Below are 20,839 nucleotides of genomic sequence, written 5' to 3'. Positions count from 1 at the left end.
GTGATTTATTTTCAGTTAAAATACTAGCTACATTAAAACCACATGTTATTAAGCACTGTATAACCAAACCATGCTCAGAAGAATGCTTATGACACCAAAGCTTGCTTAAAATGTTTCTCTTTTTTTCCCCCCCAAAAAAATCTTTGGCAGTGCACATATTAACAGATTTTACCTGAGCTGCACAGTACACTGACTATACTTCTCCCTTGGAGAAAAAAACTATTAAAGTGCCATAGTACAAATTAATTCAGTTCCTTATTATTTTTTCTTTCTCATATTTCTGGATGCTTGAACTTCTCTGTCCCTTTCAGTTATCATTTAATCTATAAGTATTCCTCCAGAAACAGCATAATACAATTAATGATGCTAAGACTGAAACATAGTTTTTCAAAGTAAAACTATTTGTATTTGGGGCATATTAGCAGCATGAACTCTCATAGTGCTCCTTTGAGAAGAGTAAAGTAACGCACAGAACTAGTGCACATGAATCCACGATCAGGAGAGAAATAGGAAGAACAGAATTAAGGGGCCCCAATTTTGTTTTCAGAATGCAGATGCTGAGAACTGTCCTCATTATGCTACACTTCCACAGCAGATTGCCTAGGACTTGAAGGGATTTTTTGATGCTAATGTTGCCAAGTGAGTTATCCAAAGCTCAGTGGAAGTGACAAGTGAGGGATTTACCCTGTAAAAAGAAACTTCTGCCATGCCAGTAAGTTTTCAGGCTGGTTCTGTGAATGTGTGTCTGGATCATACTGGCACAGAGAGGGTGTTTGGGGTCTGGGAATTCAGCTGGCTCACCTGTGTGCTCCTAGGAATGCAAACATCTGTCAAGTGCTGTTGATTCACTGTTCAGATTCTGTTTAATTTGCACCTTGCATGGACTAGAAAGTCTGTTCCCATGCTTTTGAAGAGCTGCACAAGCATTAATGAATCACCACAGCACCGCTGTCTCACAGGTAATCACTGGACAGTTTTAGGTTTAAAATGGGGATTAACCACTTTCTGTCAAACAGTTTTTAAACCAAACAGGGATCAGAAGCAGCAAATTTCTCTGCTCGTATGTTGGAAATAATTTTAATTCAGATGTTACAGTCACATCTTGAAGTCATTAATACTACCTTAAGCTTGCCTGGTATTCTCATTTTTCCTGAAATTGCTTAGCTCAAGCAGATTCTGAAGTTCTGATTCTGCATCAGCAACATGCTAAAATTTGTAGTGTAAAAGGTACAACAGCTTATGTTATGTGTGTTTTTTGAGCTCTTGGCTGCATAACTGAAATAAAGTATATGTAGTAGACAATATAGCTTGTTAGACAATAGAAACTTAACTGAATTAAAGCTGTCTGGTTTGCTGTTTGGTCTCTTGGATGGAGACCAATACCAAATAATTAAGGAGATGGTGCAAGAAACCTCACAGTGGACAAAAAGGACCATCTCGTAGACTTGATGTCCCACGCTTAAATCATAAAATGTCACATTAAATTTTAGCATAATATGAATCACTCATGTCCAAAATTATTATTTAATCACCTTCCCAATATGTTCATGCACTGTACAGTATATATATATATATTTTTTTTTACCGGCCTGGTGGTGAGATCTGTAGTCACATCTGAAGTTGCTGCCTAGCTGCAGTAAGTAGGAAGTACGAGACAGCTGTGCTCCTGCTGCCTCCTTTGCCTTTCCTGAAGTACTAGAAAGCTGCTGCTGCCACCATCTCTGAAATAATATTGTGGTGTGCAGTATGGCAGCTATTGCTGTGTTAAATTGAGAGGAAAAGCTCTGTTTGGGCTTCTACTTCTTGGTGGCATTTAGAACAGAAAGTTTGTCTGTTCAGGCATCTCTCAATTTCATTTTCCAGTTATGGGTTATTGTCCAGAAATTATTGTCCTGCATTGGTTTTCTTCCCTAAAAATAATGCAAGTTGGTCATACATTTTCACTGATTAAAATTCTGAATCTCTTTGCATGAGTCTCAGGGTTGCCTTTTTCATAATATAGATGATCACCTGTCTTTTTTTCATATTGCATCATCCAACTGACTGACCTTTTCCATTTCTCTAGATGTTTCCAGATGTGTGGCTGAGAGGAAGTACACCCAAGAACAAGCTCGCAAAGAATTTCAACAAGTCTTTATCCCAGAATGCAATGATGATGGCACATACAGTCAGGTTGAAAATTTTTCATTCAGTGTCTTGCATGATTGGAAGGTCAGACTATGTCTGTTTGAAAAGGATGAGGAAGAGACAAATGTAATGAAGGGAAATTTAATTTCAAAATTAAATATAATTTGTACCAACACGTCAAAAAAAAAAAAAAAAAAAAAAAAAGGAAGGAAAATCTGTGTTATGTATTGAGTCCTTGTTCTCTCTTTCACAGTTGGCCAGCAAAAGAGCCAAACATTACCACTGTTCGTGTAATACACTCTCTGTTCTTCTAGGATGAGGCAGCTGAGTAATTCAGTAGTCCCCTGAATACTCATCAGATGGTAAAATGCTTGGAATTTGTGATCTGTTCCTGATTTGAACCAGAAATCTTGTGACTAGAATCCATATCTTAAGTACTAAATCATGAATCATACAGAATCCTTCATTATTCTCTGCTGAATTTCTTCACAAGCATGTGGTCTGAGACTAATTTACTTAGATCACGGAATTCAGAAGGAACACAGTTAGAAGCTTATCCTGAGGTATATATTCCAGTCATGATCCCCTGCTGTCCCCTCTGTACTGCATTTCGGTCCTGGAGTTGTGCAGAAGACAATTTTTCTGTTTTTAAGCATGATCAGGCAAGTGATATTGGCCCTTAGAAAATATAATGCAATTGGTTTTTAAGCGAAATTCCAAGAGTTTCCTTTCTGGCAACTTGGGATATGAATAATGCTGGCAGAAGCACTCTGTCCTGCTCCTTCAGTGGGTGGAACAATATGTTCTCTGTGTGGGAAAAAACTCAGGATTGCTTGTTTCAGGAACAGTTTATGTGTCCCTTGAGGAACTTCCTTGTGAAGTTTTTATAACGCCTGCGCCTCACTCGTCTAAGACAGAGTGTAAGCAACGATATAGTTCAATAGTTTTTTCTTCAATTTGATTCTGAAGGACCTACTACACTTAGCCTGAAATATGGTTTATGCTAAAAAATCATATATAGGACTGAGATGGGCCCATTGTGGTTTATTGTTCTAGGTTTTGCCAATACAGTTTGCTGGATAGGTTTCTGTACTCATGTGTCACAAATGCTGTGGGATAACAGGCATGTGTCTGACAAGCTGCACATGGTTCTTGTTGTTTCTGACAGGTTCAGTGCCATAGTTACACTGGATACTGCTGGTGTGTCACTCCCAATGGCCGTCCTATCAGTGGTACTGCTGTGGCCCACAAAACTCCTCACTGCCCAGGTAAATCTTTTTTGTCTGGCTCCGTTATGATGCTATGTCATGAACCATTTATCTGTGGCATCTGATTAGACAAGCAAAAGAAGCTTTCACTAGAAGAGTGGTTCAGTCCAGAAACAGGTGGTGGTGGAAGCTGCGGATGCCCCATCCTTGGGATTTGGTAAAATTCAGCTGGATGAGGCTCTGAGAAAGTTGGTCTAGCTTTTCATGTAGCTGTGCATGAAGTCTAAGGTCACTGTCACCTTAAGCCTCCCTGTGATTCTGGGATCCATCTACTTTATTTGTACATTAATCTAGCTATTGAAGGTTTTCTGCAGCGGTCATTCATACCATATTTCTGTGTCCATATATGAAACTAGGTGACTGAATTGCTGATATAGCACTTTATGTTATATGATATAGCACTTTATGTTATAAACTGTCTTGCACAAAAACTCATTTCAAAAGCATTTCAGAGGAATTTGCATTTTTTGATAATTCAATATTTAGAATACAGGAAAAAAACATAGTGTGAATGCCCATTTGTAACATAGCCCAATGAAAAAACTCCCACAGCACATTCCACAAATGACCAAATCCAGTGGAGAAATAATCAAATAAAAGCATTAAGAGCAAAATGAAAAAAATTGCCTGCAGAAATTAACTGGGAAATCAAACTTACTGCCTTCCATGCTGCCTTTTGTCTTTCATCAGGACAATTAAGAGATTCTGTTTTTCAGGGGATTGCTTCTGACCCTATTTCATTAACACTGATGATAAATACAAATCCCAAGTGTATGAATGGTGGTCAAAATCGCTGTTCACGCCTGTTGAGGTTGAGAGAATTGTATAGAAATAGCTCTACAAATATTTGCACACTCTATCTATTTTCTAACTATTTGTTCTGCAGCACCATTCTCTGTCAGAAAGTGGAAGAAACAGCTTTTTCACTGTCCTGTAATGTGAACAAAGCTGAAAAAGAAAGTGAATCAGGGAATTTATCTGTCCTGGTCTACTTCAATCATTCAAGCACAACACTGATGTTTTTAATAAATAGATGGAGAAAGGAGGAGAGCAATGCAGAAGTTTCAGCAAAGTTTATAGAAAGTTATTTTTATTTTTAAAGTCTTTCTAGTTAAAATGACTTACAGAATCTTTCCACATCTTGCCTGTAGGTGAACTTTATCCAGAAAAAATACTCTTCAGAATATTCCTTTTAATCCACTCTGAAAAGTCACTGTGAAGCAAGACTCAATTGTGAAAAATAATATAAAATATTCAGAAACCTTAAAATAGGGGGAAATGTGCATTCATTTTAATTTTAGTGCCATTATCTGATTTATGACTGATCTGCATCTTCAGAAGACACATGGATGTGTCTTCTTTAGTTGTGGATGTGCCATCCCTGGAAATGTTCAAGGATGGGTTGGATGGGGGTCTGAGCAATCTGGTCTAGTGGAAAGTGTCCTTGCCTGTGGCAAGGGGTTTGGAATGAGATGAACTTTAAAGTATCTTGCAAATCATTCTGTGGTTCTATGATGCCATGGCTAGGACAGCACTTTTGTGCTTGCTTCAGTGTAATTTTGAGTAGAGCTGTTTTTACATGTCCATAGCTAGGGCTTCTCTGAGAGTGCACCTTTGTTTCTTTCTCTGCAAAATCCATTTTTATATCCTCCATTTATATCCTCCCTGCCTGTCCTTTCACTGACATCAGTGAAAAAAGGGTCATGTTGATGCTGAAAGTTAAATAAATAATTGTTTGTCAGGTGTCTTATAACACATGGCACTATTTTGGTTCAAAATGTTGTTGAATTATTTGCTATATTTTCATTTTTTGTATTTGTACTGGTATTACCGAGGAGCAACTGCAGTGTAGTTCTTAGAACATTAATCAATTAATATGAGAATGATTTTGTATCTCTCAGGAACCTAAGCCTAGTTCCTCTCAAAGGTGTAGTCACATGCCTAGCAGACAAACTGCCAGACTGCTTCAGCTCATTTTTGGAGGGGTGGGAAAGGAAATTGTTTTTAAAGAAATGCTAAGGTGAAGGTCATAACAGCACTCAAATTGAATTTAGTAGCTCAGAGATAAATAAACTGCTCCAGGGCACAGGTGAGTATTCAGAGTCTGGTTTTGATCCATGGAAAGACTGTGGGTAATTTTTCCGTTATGAGACCCTGTGGGATTATCTCTGCACATTTCGTCCCCTTGTATCAGTGTTCTCATATTTTGCTGTTCATCACTTCTCCTTTGTCCTTCAGGAAAGAAGTCCAGCAGAGTTTGGAAGGAAGACTTGAAATGCTAGGGGATTTTGCAGTGGTATTGGCAAAGGACTCAGTTTTGAGAGATCTGAAGAAACCTTCTCATTCAACAGAGAAGGCAGCTACAGATTTTCTCAGAAAGTTATGGGATATAATAAAGAAAAACTTAGTTTGTTTATTGCAAAATGAAAGTCTGATATGCAACTGCAGCTTTCTCCCATTTCCAAGTATATATTCAAAATTGCCATCTGTTTAGGATAAGAGGGTTGGGATTTTTTTTCCCTCACAAGAGTGTTGATGTTTTCCAGATCACTATTTATTCCCTTTTGTACTTTTTTATTTAGTATGACTGTGCACAGGAATTATAATCAAAACTTCAGTGGGTCAACTGAAGTTGTGTAGATATATTCCTGTTTCAACTAGTATTACAGAGATACTATTTTTGCCAATACTGTTGTCCCTTGTTAGCCTTGTGTCTTGCTACCCTTGAGGCAGGAATTTCTGTGCTATTTCTGATATGCAGGCAGATCTGCAGTGGTGGCATCCTGACACCAGCATGTTTCTTTATTCTCACTGCTTCTTTGTATTCTGTAGGCTGGATGCTATAGGTATTTCAAAGTCGTTTGTACAAATTTCTAAGTTTATCTGTACCATACCTTTTTCTCCCAAGATCACTTTTGCCACCTTTTTCCTTTAGAGGAAAATTTGTACAGACAATTAAGATGCTTATCTAATGATTTTCTTACAGGCAATGTGCTACCATGGAATGTATGAAATTTTTTTGCTTTAATGGAAATATTAAATTAATTTTCAGTTCTAGGTTAGTTCTTCAGCAGCTGAAGAACAGGTTCAAATACATTTCTAATCAACTGTGCTGTTCTGAAATTATGGGATAATTTCTTGCCTTTCATGTCCCCCCAGTGGAACTATCATTGATGAATGCCCAGAAATAAGAAAGAAGAACATGGCAGTCTGGAAGAACTTGAATTTGAATAGAGGAAATACGAAGCAAAATTTAGGATGGGCAGTTAGGAGTTTGGTTTAGCAATTCCAAATCCTATTCATGCTTCCCATTTACTGTGTGATACTGGATATGCAAAGCAACCTCTACATTTCTCTAACTGTTAAGGTTGGTTAGCTGAATAACATAGTGTTTTCTGAAGTTATCTCAGGTCCAAGAGGTGTCTCATACCTATTTTTTATGTATCAACAACAGTTGCCTGAGCCATGTTTTGCTCATTGACTTGTTCTTGTTGCTCTTATTTAAGCGGCCTTTTTTGCAAGAGATGCAAGATATGGAAGAATGAAGATCATAAGCAGCATTTAAAAATGCAGGATTTTCCAACTATTTTATGTAAACCTTTGCTTTAATTACTATATCTTTACCTGAAAGAGGCTCTTCTTCCACCCTTTTCAGTTTTTCCCACATCAACATTTGGTACTGCTAAGACACGCATGATAAATCTCAAAATGCTATTCCACTCTATGAAAATAGTCTTCACTATTGCAGGAGGGATGGTGAGAGGCACAGTAAATCAAACACATTCCAATGATGGCATCAAAAAGAAAGTTCCTTAAAAATTATTAATGTCTCCCAGTACTTTCACTAAAGAGCACCAGACAAAAAAAAAGGACATTTTTACAACTGTCTGTCTCTGTTATCAGCACTGTAGGGAACTACAGAAATTCCATTGGCAGGGAGTCCTGAGAAATGGGGCAGAAGTTGAGAAGCAGGTGTTATATTATCATTGGAAGATAGAGTCTTTGCCTATTGTAGAGGGTTTATGCCCTATCAAATATGCTGGGCTTCTGCCAGTGAGATTGCAGAGGTATGGAGACAAATTTTATTCTTCTGTTGAAGCAGTTTTGCTCCCTTTTGATTAAGATGGCATGATCATCTTTTATGGCCAAAATACAAGTACCTTTAGAAATTCAGAACTCTTCCAGTACAGTAGTGTGGTCCAATAATATGATGCAAAAAATATATTTGGGAAGGCAATGAACTTTTAAAGTTTCCATTAAATTGTTTTCATTAGCTGGAGAAAAATATTCATCCTTGAATTATCTAGATATTTAGTCCTCATATGTAGTTCTTTGCCTATACATACACAGTCAGACACAACCACAGGTGAGATAGGAATAGTAGGGGGAGTTTACCTTTCCTGATGTCTACATTCAGTGATTATATATCAAATATTCTCTTGTAGAAGATCAGAAATCATATTGTAAACTAGATAATAATAGGCTTTCACCTTTTTTTTTTTTTTTTTTTTTTTTAAATAGCCCAATCCCATATGACCAAAATTATAGAAAATGGATATGCTAAAATCAAAACCCACAAAACTCACAACACATTCTCTGGAAGATTTATTGTGCCTCAGATGCTGCTAGAGTGAAATTGGCTAGAATTGTAGGGTTTGCAATAAACTAAGGCATGACTATGTCTGCCTTTAAAAAAAAGATCAGAATCATAAATAGACAGACGGCTAAGCAAGTGTACAAGCTTGAATGCTGCTAAATTCTTCCTCTTGATGTAATGTGTTGAATCTAATATCCCTCCTCATCTTCCATCATTCCATAAGGATATTTATTTATGTGGTGATTTGGTTGCTTACAATGTACTGAAAACTTGGAAGCCAATTGCATTGCCTAACTTTTAGATAAGTTATAAGTTGGTTTTGTTTCCTGCCTAGCTGAAAATTTGGGATTCATCTTGATACTGAGGACAAAATTTCCTATAAACTTGCAAATGCAACTTCCTATCATCATTTCAGCTAGAAGTGCTTCTACCTTCTACCATTCAGGAAATGGTAGAAAAAAGATACAAACTCAATAACTCCTTACCTCAAATTTGGAGATAAGAAAAGTTTATGCTGCATAAATTGAAAATTTCAGGTGGAACTATATGAAGGGCACAGGTTTTCTTTTATAGGAAATTATGCGAAAATTATTGTTGGCTTCTTAAGACTATTAAAAAAAATAATGTTAGCCCAGTAAACCTGATTTTCATAGAATTAATCCAGTATCTTACTGAAATTAGATTAGGTAGGATTATGTTAATTTTTAGTACTAGTTAATGCCATTCTCTTCCTCCATCCATTAATTTTTCATGAAAATTTAGGGTAAAAAAAATTCAAATTCAATTATCCCAGACTTTAGTCATTCTCACCATTTCTCATATATTTGAAGTAATGTGAATGCATCTGGAAAGATTTTTTTCCTTTTAAGATGTGGGATATTATATAAATTTCACCAATGTGTTAAATTACTTATGTATAAACTGAGTTCAATTTATACTAATAGTTCTAATGTTCATAGAGAGACAACACTGGTGCCAAAATGGAGCAGAGTGAGTATGGGTAACAGTTCATCACACACATTCCCCCTGCTGAGACATCATTTCTACTCACAAGTGTAAAGTCTGTTTAAAATGCTTGTGTGACTGAGAGTCGGGCCTAAAGTATCTGGGTTTGAAAGGAAATTATTATTATAAGCCTGTGAAACAAAATGAAATTCAGAAACTACAGAGTTAATACTAGCTGGATGAAATTTGAGGAAAGATTGGATCACTGGTATTTGGTGCAATTAGGAAAACCTGTAATTTTGTGTGTAGTACTTCCAAACACTGGAACATCTTATTTGAGTTCTAGCTGAGCCTTTTATCAAAAGCAAGCCAAGCATCAAAAACTCAGATCTTCTGGCTTCAGCATAAATACAAAATCTGCCTCCTTTTCAGAGTGAACAACATGGATTAGTTTTGGAGCCCTTGTAGAACAAGCTATCCCAAACACCCTTGGATATAATTTCTGCAATGATAGTGACTTTCTTCTTGCCTCAATTAATACTGATGCATCACTAAGTTTATTCAATTTCTGGTGACTCAAATATTATATAATGAAAATGTATTAAAATACACTATTGTCATGAAAGGAAACAAGTCTAAACAAGAATATTTTAATATGAATATATAAAGCTGTAATTTGGATATATAAAGCGGTATTAGGAGTTGAATCCATCAGCAGGTTACTATCTTGGCTGCAATGCCATGCATTCTTTCATGGAGACTTTAAAATCAGCAGGGCTGATTTGTAATGTCAGGCATCTCCTCTCTGGCAGACTCCTTGTCTAAACTTCCTGCTGAAGTAACCATCAGTTCAGCATGGTAAGCAAGGCCTGTGATTTAGTGGGTTCTGTTATTTAAATTGTCCTTTTAGAACACAAGTATTGTGCTGCAAGGTTTGGGTTTCCTTTGTTTTTTTTTAAACACAGTCATCATAGTTATTCCAATAACTTAATAAATTAAGGCAGCTAAATTATTTCACACACATATTTTTCAGTATTTTTCTTTTAATTATAGCAGGTGTGTGTAAGAAGAGACTGTATTTTAAGAATGGAAAGGCTTCATGTTTTTAAGATTTGATCACTCCATCTTGCTCTTCAGAGAGAAAGATACCACTTTTAAAGGTGGTTTTCAATGCAGCAGAGACAGATAAATTGTTAAGTGTCTAGTAATTAGAATCACAAAAATGGAAATGGCGCATAAGCAAGAAATAAGGAAGGATTTCTATTTTAAATCCTAAGGACAAGTGCCCCCTTGAAAAACTACTAAGAAAATTAGTGGATTCTCCATTTTTTGATGGCTTGAATATAAGGCTGGATTCTGTGTTGGGTTGGAGTTTAGGCTGGTAGAATAAGCTGTGAAAGCCCATCTCTTGTAATCTTCTTGACTCCCTTCTCATCTCTCCTGTCTCTTCTCCCGTGGGCCACAGCTCTGGGGATGACTCATGAGCCCAGCTCAAGCTCAGGCTCAGGCTCAGATTAAGGTTCTGTGTCCCCCCAGGACACAAACAGTTTGCCACACCACCATAGGATTTCCACAAGGTTTTGTGTGAGGCCTTTAAAGCAGAAAAGGACAGTTTTCAATCTGAGCCAGGCCTGGCCTACAGGCTGAAAAAGCCCCTGAAAGCATCTGAGGTGTGAGGGTAAAACTGAGCAGAGGGAGAGAGCTGCCCTGTATGAGGGACAACAAAGGAGTGGTTCCGGAGTTATGCTCCTTCTTGCAGAACCTGTCCTTGCTGGGGCCGTGGGGAAGGGAAAGGGTCATCCTGCAGCACATGAGCATGTTCTTGGACTTGTGTCTATGTAGTGTTTAACGCTACCTCTTTCTCAGGTCTTGTGTTGGCCAAGAAGTGGAGTCTGGCAGTGTATGGATTGTGCACAATGCAGAGGTCAGGCAAAGCGAAAACCTTTGGTTTGTGAGGAAGAATTTGCTGCTATTTATTACTGTAATATACAAGAATGAATCATTAAAGCAGAACTGTGTTTCTTAGATGGCATATTAGAAGTGAAGATATTTTTTGGTTAATTCCTTTTTCCAATTGTAGGTTCAGTGAGTGAGAAGCTGCCACAACGAGAAGGTACAGGCAAAACAGGTAAATATCTTAGCTGGCCTTTAAATAGAAGCTAAAATAACTGTGGGATACACTGCTGTGGTTTTCCATATATTTAAATTATCAAAATAAATTTATTATGTATTGTAGCTGCATATGTAATATATATGCATGCTCGTTATTAATTTTATATTTCATTGCAGATATTTAGTAAACATATAAGTATAAACATATATATATATGTATGCACAGACACTATATTTTTCTAGTCTCAGTCCTATAGACTTTGCAATTCAGTGTTGTTTGGACAACAACTTTCCTTCCCAATTCTATACTCTGAAATATTTTCCCATACTTTTTGCTTTTTCTGGAGGACAGATTATTCTGTCTGTTTGATAAAGACAGCATTCTGCAGTCCCAAAATCTTGGGAACTGGAGTTCTCACTTTATTTCCATAGCAATCAGTGCTTGAGTCATCTTGGACCCAGCACTTGGCTTTCTATTGTGATTAATTCATCTGATGGCTTACATTTATGGCCAGAAGATTTTTTTTTTTTTTTTTTTTTTTTTTTTTTTTTTTTTTAAATATAGGTCACGATGTATATCTTTTCGGCAGAACAAAATCTGATGTGAATATGACATAGCTCGTAGACAAAAATGAATGAGATATCTATGATCTAAACAAAAGTTAACACTCTCCAAACACTTGAAAGAATTTTAGATTCAGCTGAAAACAACATACTGAATATTTCCATCAGTTACACTACATAAGTTAATTTTAAAGAAGTTACTCATTTTTGTTCTAATGTTAATGCCTCTCTGTTTGGTGCATGGTAAATATAACTGAATTTTTTTGACAGGCGCTTTTGCAGCATTGTAATAAACCTAATATTGAAATAAACTATAGTGCTGTTAGGCTAAAAGAATCAGTACTTCTTTAAGGCTAATTATTACAAAGTACTGAAAAATTGGTCCTTCATGTATTTCCAGACAAATTGCAGGTTCCACTAACCGTATGTTGCCCATTTTCTTCAGGTCTGGACTTTCATTTTCAGCTTTGAACTGAATGAACTATCCCATATATAAAACTTGACTGGTATCCTCTATTTTTGTTTGTGGCTGTGATGGCTGAACTACTGAACCCTGAATGAACAGTCACAGAACAAGGAAATGAACACAGTTTATCAAATCTCCCTTCTTACCACGTATATTTTTGTCTTAAGTGACATGATTGCATTTTACTCATGCCTGGTTTTTGCTCTCCAGCACAAGCCTGCAGCATTAAAGGCTTCTGACCTGGTTCCTAGGTGGTCCCTGCTTCTTCTCAAACACTGCTTTCTTCCTCTCCTCACCCTTCTTCCAGATGGTCACTGACTTATGATTTAAATAAAGTAGTGTTGTCAGAGACATCCCAAATTCTTTAGGGACTCTCACAGAGTAGGGACCAGGATCATACCTCTGTCTGAGTTAAGGAGCTGTGCTTCAGCTTCACAGCCAGTGTAGTAAAACATATTTTGTAGCTCAGCTTGCAAGGGCACTGTAGTAGTTTTTGCAGCAACCATAACACTCTCTGCTCTTTCCTCTGCATGTTCCTGTGGAGCAACCAGGAGTGTCTGCCCATATTGTAGCCCAGCAAACTTAGGCTGGTTCACAGTGTTCTCAGTGCTCCAGAGGACGTGCTTCAGACCTTCAAAGTGTGGTCTTGGGGACTTTCCTCAAGAGACAGCATAGACTTAACTTGAGACAGTCTCCCCTTCCAAGATGTCTCATAGATACGGAGCTGGTGAGCCATATCTGATGTACTTGTGCACCTTGCTTTCTCTGGGTATTCCAATACTGAAAGAAAACTTCCAGCTGCAGATATTGGAGATCAGGGGCTTTGTTAGCATGTTTATAAATTTAAACATTAAACTGAACAGAAATGAAGCTTAAAATTTGTTCCCTTAAGTATGTTCTCTGGCTACACAGTTCTTTCCTCTATCCAAGGAAAATATTTATACTCTGAAAAGCACAGGTGTCAGAGTTGGGATCACATCCCTTTTTTTCTGATTCTTAACTGACTGCAGGACTGTGTTCTTGGTAACTGAACTCTGACAGCAAACAATTTAAACAAGTTTATGTTTAAATATATAGACTGGTATGCATGTGCCAGCCAGGAAGAATTGTGCAATTAGTCTGTGAGATATCTAATTCATATCAGTCATTAAACATATGTTGTATTACAACAAAAACAACACCAAAACTGTTTTAAATGCTGCTTGAACAAAGTTCAGGAGGCTAATTTTGACTGGGGTGATTATCACTGAGTTTCAGCATTATGCTGAATTTCAGGTAATTGCATAAGATTAAAGGTGTCACAAACTGAAATTGTGTACCAAAAGATTATTAGAAAAGTCATTTAAATGCAGACCCAATTTCTGGTTTAGCTCTGGGTAATATCTGCCTACCATACGTTGCCTTCTGAAATACTGGGTTTCCTGAATCACATACTTGTTGATCATCTAAATATATGTCTTGCTTTTCAGTACACTAGGATGCTTGATGGACTCTGTGAAATTAATCAATGGTGTTATTCTACCACCCAGACGACACCACAGAAATGCTAGCAAAACTAATGAGGAGTGACAGTCTTTCATAACATTGAAGCAAAGAATACTGCCATTGTGTGGATATGAAGAAAAAGCACTCTTAAAAGAAATCTTCTTATGCCTTGGTTAGATAATTTTGCATTGAAAATAAGCTCCCGTTGCTGATGCTTTGGTTTTGTATAAAGATCACTATTCCATGGCTGGAAATTTGGTTTTACCTGCTCTCAGTATCTACTTGGTATCAGTATTTGCTGTGACCTAGACTGTGACCCAGACTGTGACCCTTAGAGGCAAAGGTCAGAGTGACCCCAAACCTTTTGCGTGATCTAAAGACAACAGAGACTTAAAATGCCCCAAACAGTGATGGTGATAGCAAAGAGAATAGGAGACTCTTGGAATTGCACTAGCAAGAAGGAAAGGAAAGAGATAGTGTGTTAGCCTAAAAGCTGCTGCTCCCTTGTTACCCAGGTAAGGCTACGTGCCAGAAGCAGCTTCTCAGTTACCTTTGATTCTGTTTTCCATGAAAATGCCAAGAAAACAATCTGGAAACTGTTTAGGTCTGAGATCCAATTGTGAAACTGCAAGAAATAGTAATAAAACCTTTGCATGGAAGATGCTGTTTACTGCAGTACACCTTGGTCTTGGAGTTAGCTCCATGCCACAGGAAAATATGACTGGAAAATATGAACTAGCATGGCCTCCTGAGTCATATTTACCCCACATCTGCAATAGTTTTAAATAACAAAAACATAATAAAGTAAAGATGGGTCTTTGGTACCACTCTGTTTAGCAAAAGCTTGTTTAAATAGTTTTTTTTGTTTAATTTTTCTCTTCCAGCACTACGTCCACAGTGTTTTACTGAACCTAAAATGACTCATGTCTTCTTGTCAATTCTTGTCTTACTTTCTGTAATTTTTCCTTCCTCATTTCTTGCAGTAATGGTTGGTAGTGGGTGGATGGAGAATGCTGACCAGAGGATAACAGTTGTGCAAACAATATTCTGGTTATATAATCTGTGAACCTCACTTATAAATCAACTTGATTCTTAAATAGATCCTGCTGTGCTTAAAAAACCCTTTGATTTTAAGGTGTCTGCAGCCACTCATTCCCTCTAGACTGTTTTTCATTTCACAGGTCTCAGTCCTTCTATACATTTATCTAATTATTTCTTTAGAAATGCTGATTTTTCAGTTATAATCTGTAAGTATCAGTGTGCAGCATTAGAAGTGAAGAATTGCACTCCAGAGAGCAACCTGATCACTTCATGCATCACCAAAGAACTTGCAATAAATTAATCATCCATGACCTCAGACCCCATCCATTTATAAAACATAGTCTGTATATGTACTAAATCTGTGCTGTAAAGAATGTTTAAATTGTTTACTGGCCGGGGCTATGTGCAAATCATTATTTTCAGTCATGTATGTTCACTTATTTAGCTTACTCTCATAATTGTAGTCTCCTTGCAAATCTTTTCCATTCTGAATTCAGATGATGCCTCAGCTCCCGCGCTGGAGACTCAGCCTCAAGGTGATGAAGAAGGTGAGTGAATTTAACAGTATGGTATTAAACTGTGCAGTTATGGACTGTATTCCACAACATAAAATGACATCCTAGGAGTATCTACAACTGCTGGGGTGGTGGAAGAAATTGCAAATATCTGTTCTTTTTTTAGGAACAACAAAGACAACAAACACAATAGAGTCTTGCAGGCAGTGAATTTTGTATGATAGTCTGGAGATGAGACTTTAGTGTGGAGACCAACATCAGCAATTTTATTTGTTGTGACTGAGGGCAGACGCAGGTTTTAAACTTGAGCCAAAGTGTAGATTAGAACTCTATGTTCAAATAAACAAGTCAAAGGGTAAATTCTATCCTCAGCGTATATTAATGACTAGTAATATCACTGTAAAGGCTGATGTGTTGTGAAGCTTGCCTCTGGAGAAATCAATTGCCATTAAATAAGCAATAATAGTCCTATGTTGTGGCTGCCTTATCACTCACTGCTAATCTTGCAGAATTTGGGTCTGCAGCCATTATATATTTTGGGTCCAGAGTAGGACATTTTTATTTTAATTAAACTTAATTTTCATCTAAAAGTGTTTATTGAACTTTTAGATTGAAAAATCTTTTGTACAAATAGAATAAGGAAAGGACTATTCATGCCTTTGCATGAATAATAGTCTTAACTGCCCTAATATAAACCAATGTGACTTTTTTTTTAAGATCCATGTTTCTTTAAAACTAGCCCCTATTCAGTTGGTAATAAATTTTAAAAATGCTAACATTTATCAAGTATTTTCTGTTGCCTTTTTTTTTTCCTAGATATAGCTTCTCGTTTTCCTACCTTATGGACTGAGCAAGTAAAGAGTAGACAGAACAAAACCAATAAAAGCTCAGGTGAGAAACTTAGGTCGTCCTTACTTTGCAAAGCGCCTCTGAAGGTATGCATGAACTATTTTAATAACCATCATGCTTCCACTCTCGTTGTATGATAGTGCCTTAATGATTTGCAATGGTGATGATTTACTGAGCTCATGCATTATACATTCCTTTATAGAGAAGTACTTTGGGCCAGGCTTTACTTGGCTAAAATTATATTAGTCCACTGAAGTCTCTGGTTCATACCTATTTACATGTGTTTAGTGGGTCAGACATTTATTTTTTACATTCTTTTAAATTATCTTCATCTTTGTTATCTGCTTATTTTTGGGTGATATGTAGCAAGAAAGTGTTTGTAAAATGACTGTGTGGATTACTGTTTAGTGGTAAATCAGAGGAGGCAAACCTGAAAAGAAGCAAACTCCCATCAGAAGCCAGTTTTTAGTGAGCAGGAATTGGAAAGACAGTGTTACCTGCTTTTTACTACATCAGTCACCTGCTATGTACAAACTGATCATCACTGTTTTGGTGTGAATTAATTATGCTGCTTTTTAAAAAAAATAATTGTGGAATTCTGGCTTTACTTATTTTCATAATTGTTTAGAATAGAGATTTTTAAACCTGGACTAGGTATGTCAGGTGAATGTTCTAAGACTGAATTCTCTAGAGTATTCAGATAAATTCAGTGCTTTGGTGGATGATAAATTTTGGTGCCTTTCTCATTGCTGCTTCCTTTCAGTGGGATAAACTTTAGAGAATATTCCTGGTTTTTATTTCTGTAGAAAAATGTATAGTATGAAAGGAAATATTAATGATGTAGGCTACGATTCAGTAAATCACCCCAAACCACACTTCAAATCCAGTAGAAATTGAGGTTATGCTTTACAATACAATGCTTTACTGTGCTTAAGTATTCTACTGAATTGAGGGCCAAAAGCATTTAGAAAAGACAAACAATTATCATAAGAAGAAAGCAAGATACTAAAAGGTTTAAAGATTTCTTTATGCAAGCTATTTTTAATATGAGTGCAATAATTATTAGTAATTTTTTCTCTCCTTGATTTTCCAGTAGGCACTTAAGCAGTGTAGGCAAGAGTTTGAAGCAAATACTTTTCATGCTGGAGATTTAATTTTTAATTTCTTTAGTCAGTGTAGGCAAGAACAGAATTCCTTTGGGATTTCTGTAGAATAAAAGATGTCTATAGAAATTTGTCACTGTTAGGAGTATTTGTTTAATTTTTATAGTGCTAGAGACTTAAGTAAGACTTTTTGAGTTTGCAGTGTAGCTGACAAAGCTTCAACACACACACACACACACACACACACACACACACACACACACACACACACGTGCATACACAAAGAAAAAATAAAAAAGGTGGGTTTATTTCTGGGAACTGATAACCTCCAGTCCATCTAAAAACATATTTACAAGAGAAGAGGAATCAGAAGCATAGCTTACCTGTGTTGTGACTCCTAGCTCAACATCAAAAGCATGATTGTGTTAGATTTGTTAACACTGGGACTTGCTCACGACAGGGGTAACATACCCAGGCTAGCAGAATGACTTCAGGAGGTACTGTGCAGCAAACCTTCCTGTAATTTGTAGCTATATCTGATGTGCCAGATTGACATAATCAATCAAGGTGAATCCAGGTGCTAAAAGCAGTGTCCTCACTGATTGTTGTAGGCAGGTTTTCAAGGTCTTGAAAAAAAAGAAAAAAGAGTAATATTTTTCCCTTATTACCTCTCAAGAGTGGTGCCAAGGCTTTTGGGAACATCCACAGAGACTCAGCTCTGGACAGTTATATGTACAGAGCAGGAAAGGCCTTGCCACTGAACCCAGTGGATTGTAAACTTGCTGTCTTCCCACTTCCAGGCTTCAATATAAAGGATAAATATAGATGTCTTCTTCACTCAGTTGGCTTAGTAAACTCTGATTCAGACTTGGTCATAAAAACATCAGAAAGCTTATTGAAAAGTATTTGTCTGAGAAAAATGAGGAAAATTTATCTCTGCATAGGAACTGTGTTTATAAAACAAAACATGAAGCCAAATTTATTAATAATGGGCTAAATTTTCCTTTGTTTTTCTATAGTAATCCTAGTGCTGTCAAAGAAATTCTTGAGGTGCAAATAACACTATCATCTAGCCCTTCCTATAGAATACAACTAAAAAAAAGACAAAATTTCAGGCAAGATACTAATATCCTATTTAACAGCTTACTATTTTAGTCTGTACTGCTTTCTTCTTGCTAGCTTTTACTTGAATATATGTTCTAATGTATCATGATCAATATGTCATCTACAAACTTGTCTTGAGCTGAGAAATCAATCTCCTCAGGAGAAAGTTTTTGTGAGTTAAGGTCACAAATTAATACATTAAATTTGTTTTACCCCTCATGAAGTGGTTTGCTTTTACTATTCTGCAAATGACCTGCCAGTTACAATTAGCTAGTAAAATCAGCATAAACTATTTTAGGTTTTGGAATATAGAAAATAATGGCTCAGGAAATTCTAGTTTATATTAGTTCTCCAGTGCATTCATTTGACTGAATGAGCCTAAATTAATTTAGCACAGAGTAATGGCATATGCAAGACTCACAGATGCAAGGCATGAAATTAGTGGATAATATATCCATGTTCCATAATGCCTTCTACTGTATGTTCTTTTTGTTGGCTCAGAGAAATAGGGCTTTGCCTTCACTTAAGGCATTTGTGGAGTGGTATTTAACCTATTAGTTTTTGAGAACAAAATTTTACTCCTGGTAAAAATGCCATCAACACTGGATTATGTTACAATAGCTCTGTTTAGACTGGCTGTTTTGAGTAGAAACATCTCAATAGCTGTTTTGGTACATTTAAGATGATTTCCGAAGCACTTTTTATTTCCCTACTTAGACTAGTTTAGGCATGGTGACTAGTATTCATCTCATTGCTAAAATAGGTTTTGCTGAGATATTTTATATATATGTCGCAGTGCCTTTGTAAATATTTTATGACTACCCCCATGCTCCTCATTTCTTGCTCCATTTCATAGAAAATATTGCAGATTTGCGGTATCAGATTGACAGAAGTAAGTATTTTACCAACAGCTATAGAAAACAAAGAGAAAACATTGAACAAGGGACTACATGGATTCTGATTAAAACATCAAAATGCAGCAGCCTACACTGCTGTGTGTCTGGGAACTCAGGGTCGAAATTCCCGCTAGGAATTTAGGCATGGTGACTAGTTGAGATCTGTAGCTGATATTAAGGTGTCTGTGCTTTAGGCAAACTTAGTCCCACATCGGTATCAGTTGGAAATCCGGGTACTATGTGAGTGGAGAAGACAGTGCAGATACTTTCCCATCACCTAACAGGGAAAATTCAGTCCTCTGAGGACAGCTCAGGATGGACTGTAAATCTCTTAGGTTCTCCTTGCTGCATCTACTCTATCAGCAATTTATATTCCTGTGGTATTCTTGGGAACACAGTGTGACATTTTTCAGAGGATGTACACCATTTTTGGTGTTTGAGTGTAGACAAAGAAAGCATAGTTTGATTCTTTTCACAGTGCTGAGTGAAACTTCAAATTCATTTTGTTAGCTTGAATTTGAGAGCCATTATTTTCTAGTAGCCTGTTGTGGGAGCACTTTGCTGAGAAATAAATAGGATGAGTTTAACTGATAACATTTTTAATGTTCAAAAAGTTTCTTAAAGTACTCAGTAATTTCTCAGTAGAATCTGTACACTACAGAATAAACCATACTTAGTGTAAAATTTCATTAATTTTGCAAATACAGGAAAGAAAAAGTCATCCCTAACCTGTAATATACTTTCATAGGTATTAAAGACCTAAGAAATTCTGGTGATAATGTAATTCAAGATAAAAAAATGTTTGAATGTTGTTCTAGTGGCTGGTTTCACCTATTTACTATTCAGTTCTATTCTCTTATTATTATACTTTTATCTGTTTCTGTAAAGATGTAATAGTATCTTAGTGCTAATGATTTATATTTTCATTGATCATACATTTGTTGATTGTGTATTTAATGAGCACTGTAAAGGGCTTGTAAAACTGGTGTTTGTTGTGTTGATAATCCAGTATGACCAGTATGATGAAAACAAAAGAGAGGAAGAAATTGTTGCCTTTCTTTGTTGACCCAATAGTTCACATTTCATCTGAACCACACAGACAAGTGATACAGTGTTTGTGCCAACTCTGTGATTTCTGCCATCTTTATGCTTATATGCTTTAAGCTGGTGCTAGTGGACAAGCCATTCATAATCCATCATAAAAGAGGTTTGACCCAGAGAAAATCCTGATCTGCCATTAAGGCTTCTGAGGCAGGGTCAGGTTTATGTGATTATGACATTTTTTCCTCCAGAATGAAGAATCCTAAATCACAATTAATTGTCTCTTCAAACTATGGTTTTAGTGATTTCAAGAGTACCCAGATTTCAAACCCTTTAATCTGGATATTCTGGTAATGTGGAATCATCATACTCATAATTTCATACTTCACCTGTGTCCATGTGAAAGGGACACATATTAAATTTGTTTTTTTATTAAATTTTCTGATGCAATGGAGTTGTGTTTTATTGCTGCCTTTTTGCTACAGACTGTCATTTTCAGGACTTAAAAGATCTGTTGCAAGATTTTATCAATTAGTCCCAGAGTGTTCAATTCAACAGGAGTTTCGTTCTCAAAACACCATCTCGGAAAATACTGACGTGCACATACAGCAATGTATTGTAGACTGGCTGCAAATGCAAATGAAAACAGTTGGTATGATGTCTGGTGAGAATACCTTCTTAATAGACTAAAATAATGAAATCTAAAGTGATAATTATGTGTCTATA

At 36.5% G+C, this 20,839-nt stretch overlaps 1 protein-coding gene across 5 annotated transcripts in view; it reads left to right on the top strand.

Moving 5' to 3' along the window:
• The window catches only part of SMOC2 (SPARC related modular calcium binding 2), a 141,430-nt gene that overhangs the window by 56,055 nt on the left and 64,536 nt on the right, over positions 1-20,839 (top strand). For all 5 annotated transcript variants that reach the window (XM_041469077.1, XM_041469061.1, XM_041469051.1 and 2 more), the window contains exons 3-7: positions 2,066-2,172; positions 3,296-3,395; positions 11,018-11,065; positions 15,103-15,153; positions 15,937-16,011. In XM_041469077.1, the coding sequence (XP_041325011.1) occupies positions 2,066-2,172; positions 3,296-3,395; positions 11,018-11,065; positions 15,103-15,153; positions 15,937-16,011 (381 nt within the window). The remainder of the gene's footprint in view (positions 1-2,065; positions 2,173-3,295; positions 3,396-11,017; positions 11,066-15,102; positions 15,154-15,936; positions 16,012-20,839) is intronic.

This window comes from Pyrgilauda ruficollis, unplaced genomic scaffold, assembly GCF_017590135.1.
Source record: "Pyrgilauda ruficollis isolate IOZ18807 unplaced genomic scaffold, ASM1759013v1 scaffold101, whole genome shotgun sequence".
Taxonomy (NCBI): domain Eukaryota; kingdom Metazoa; phylum Chordata; class Aves; order Passeriformes; family Passeridae; genus Pyrgilauda; species Pyrgilauda ruficollis.
The sequence above is the reverse complement of the archived record's forward strand: the minus strand, read 5'-3'. Positions and strand labels throughout refer to the sequence as shown.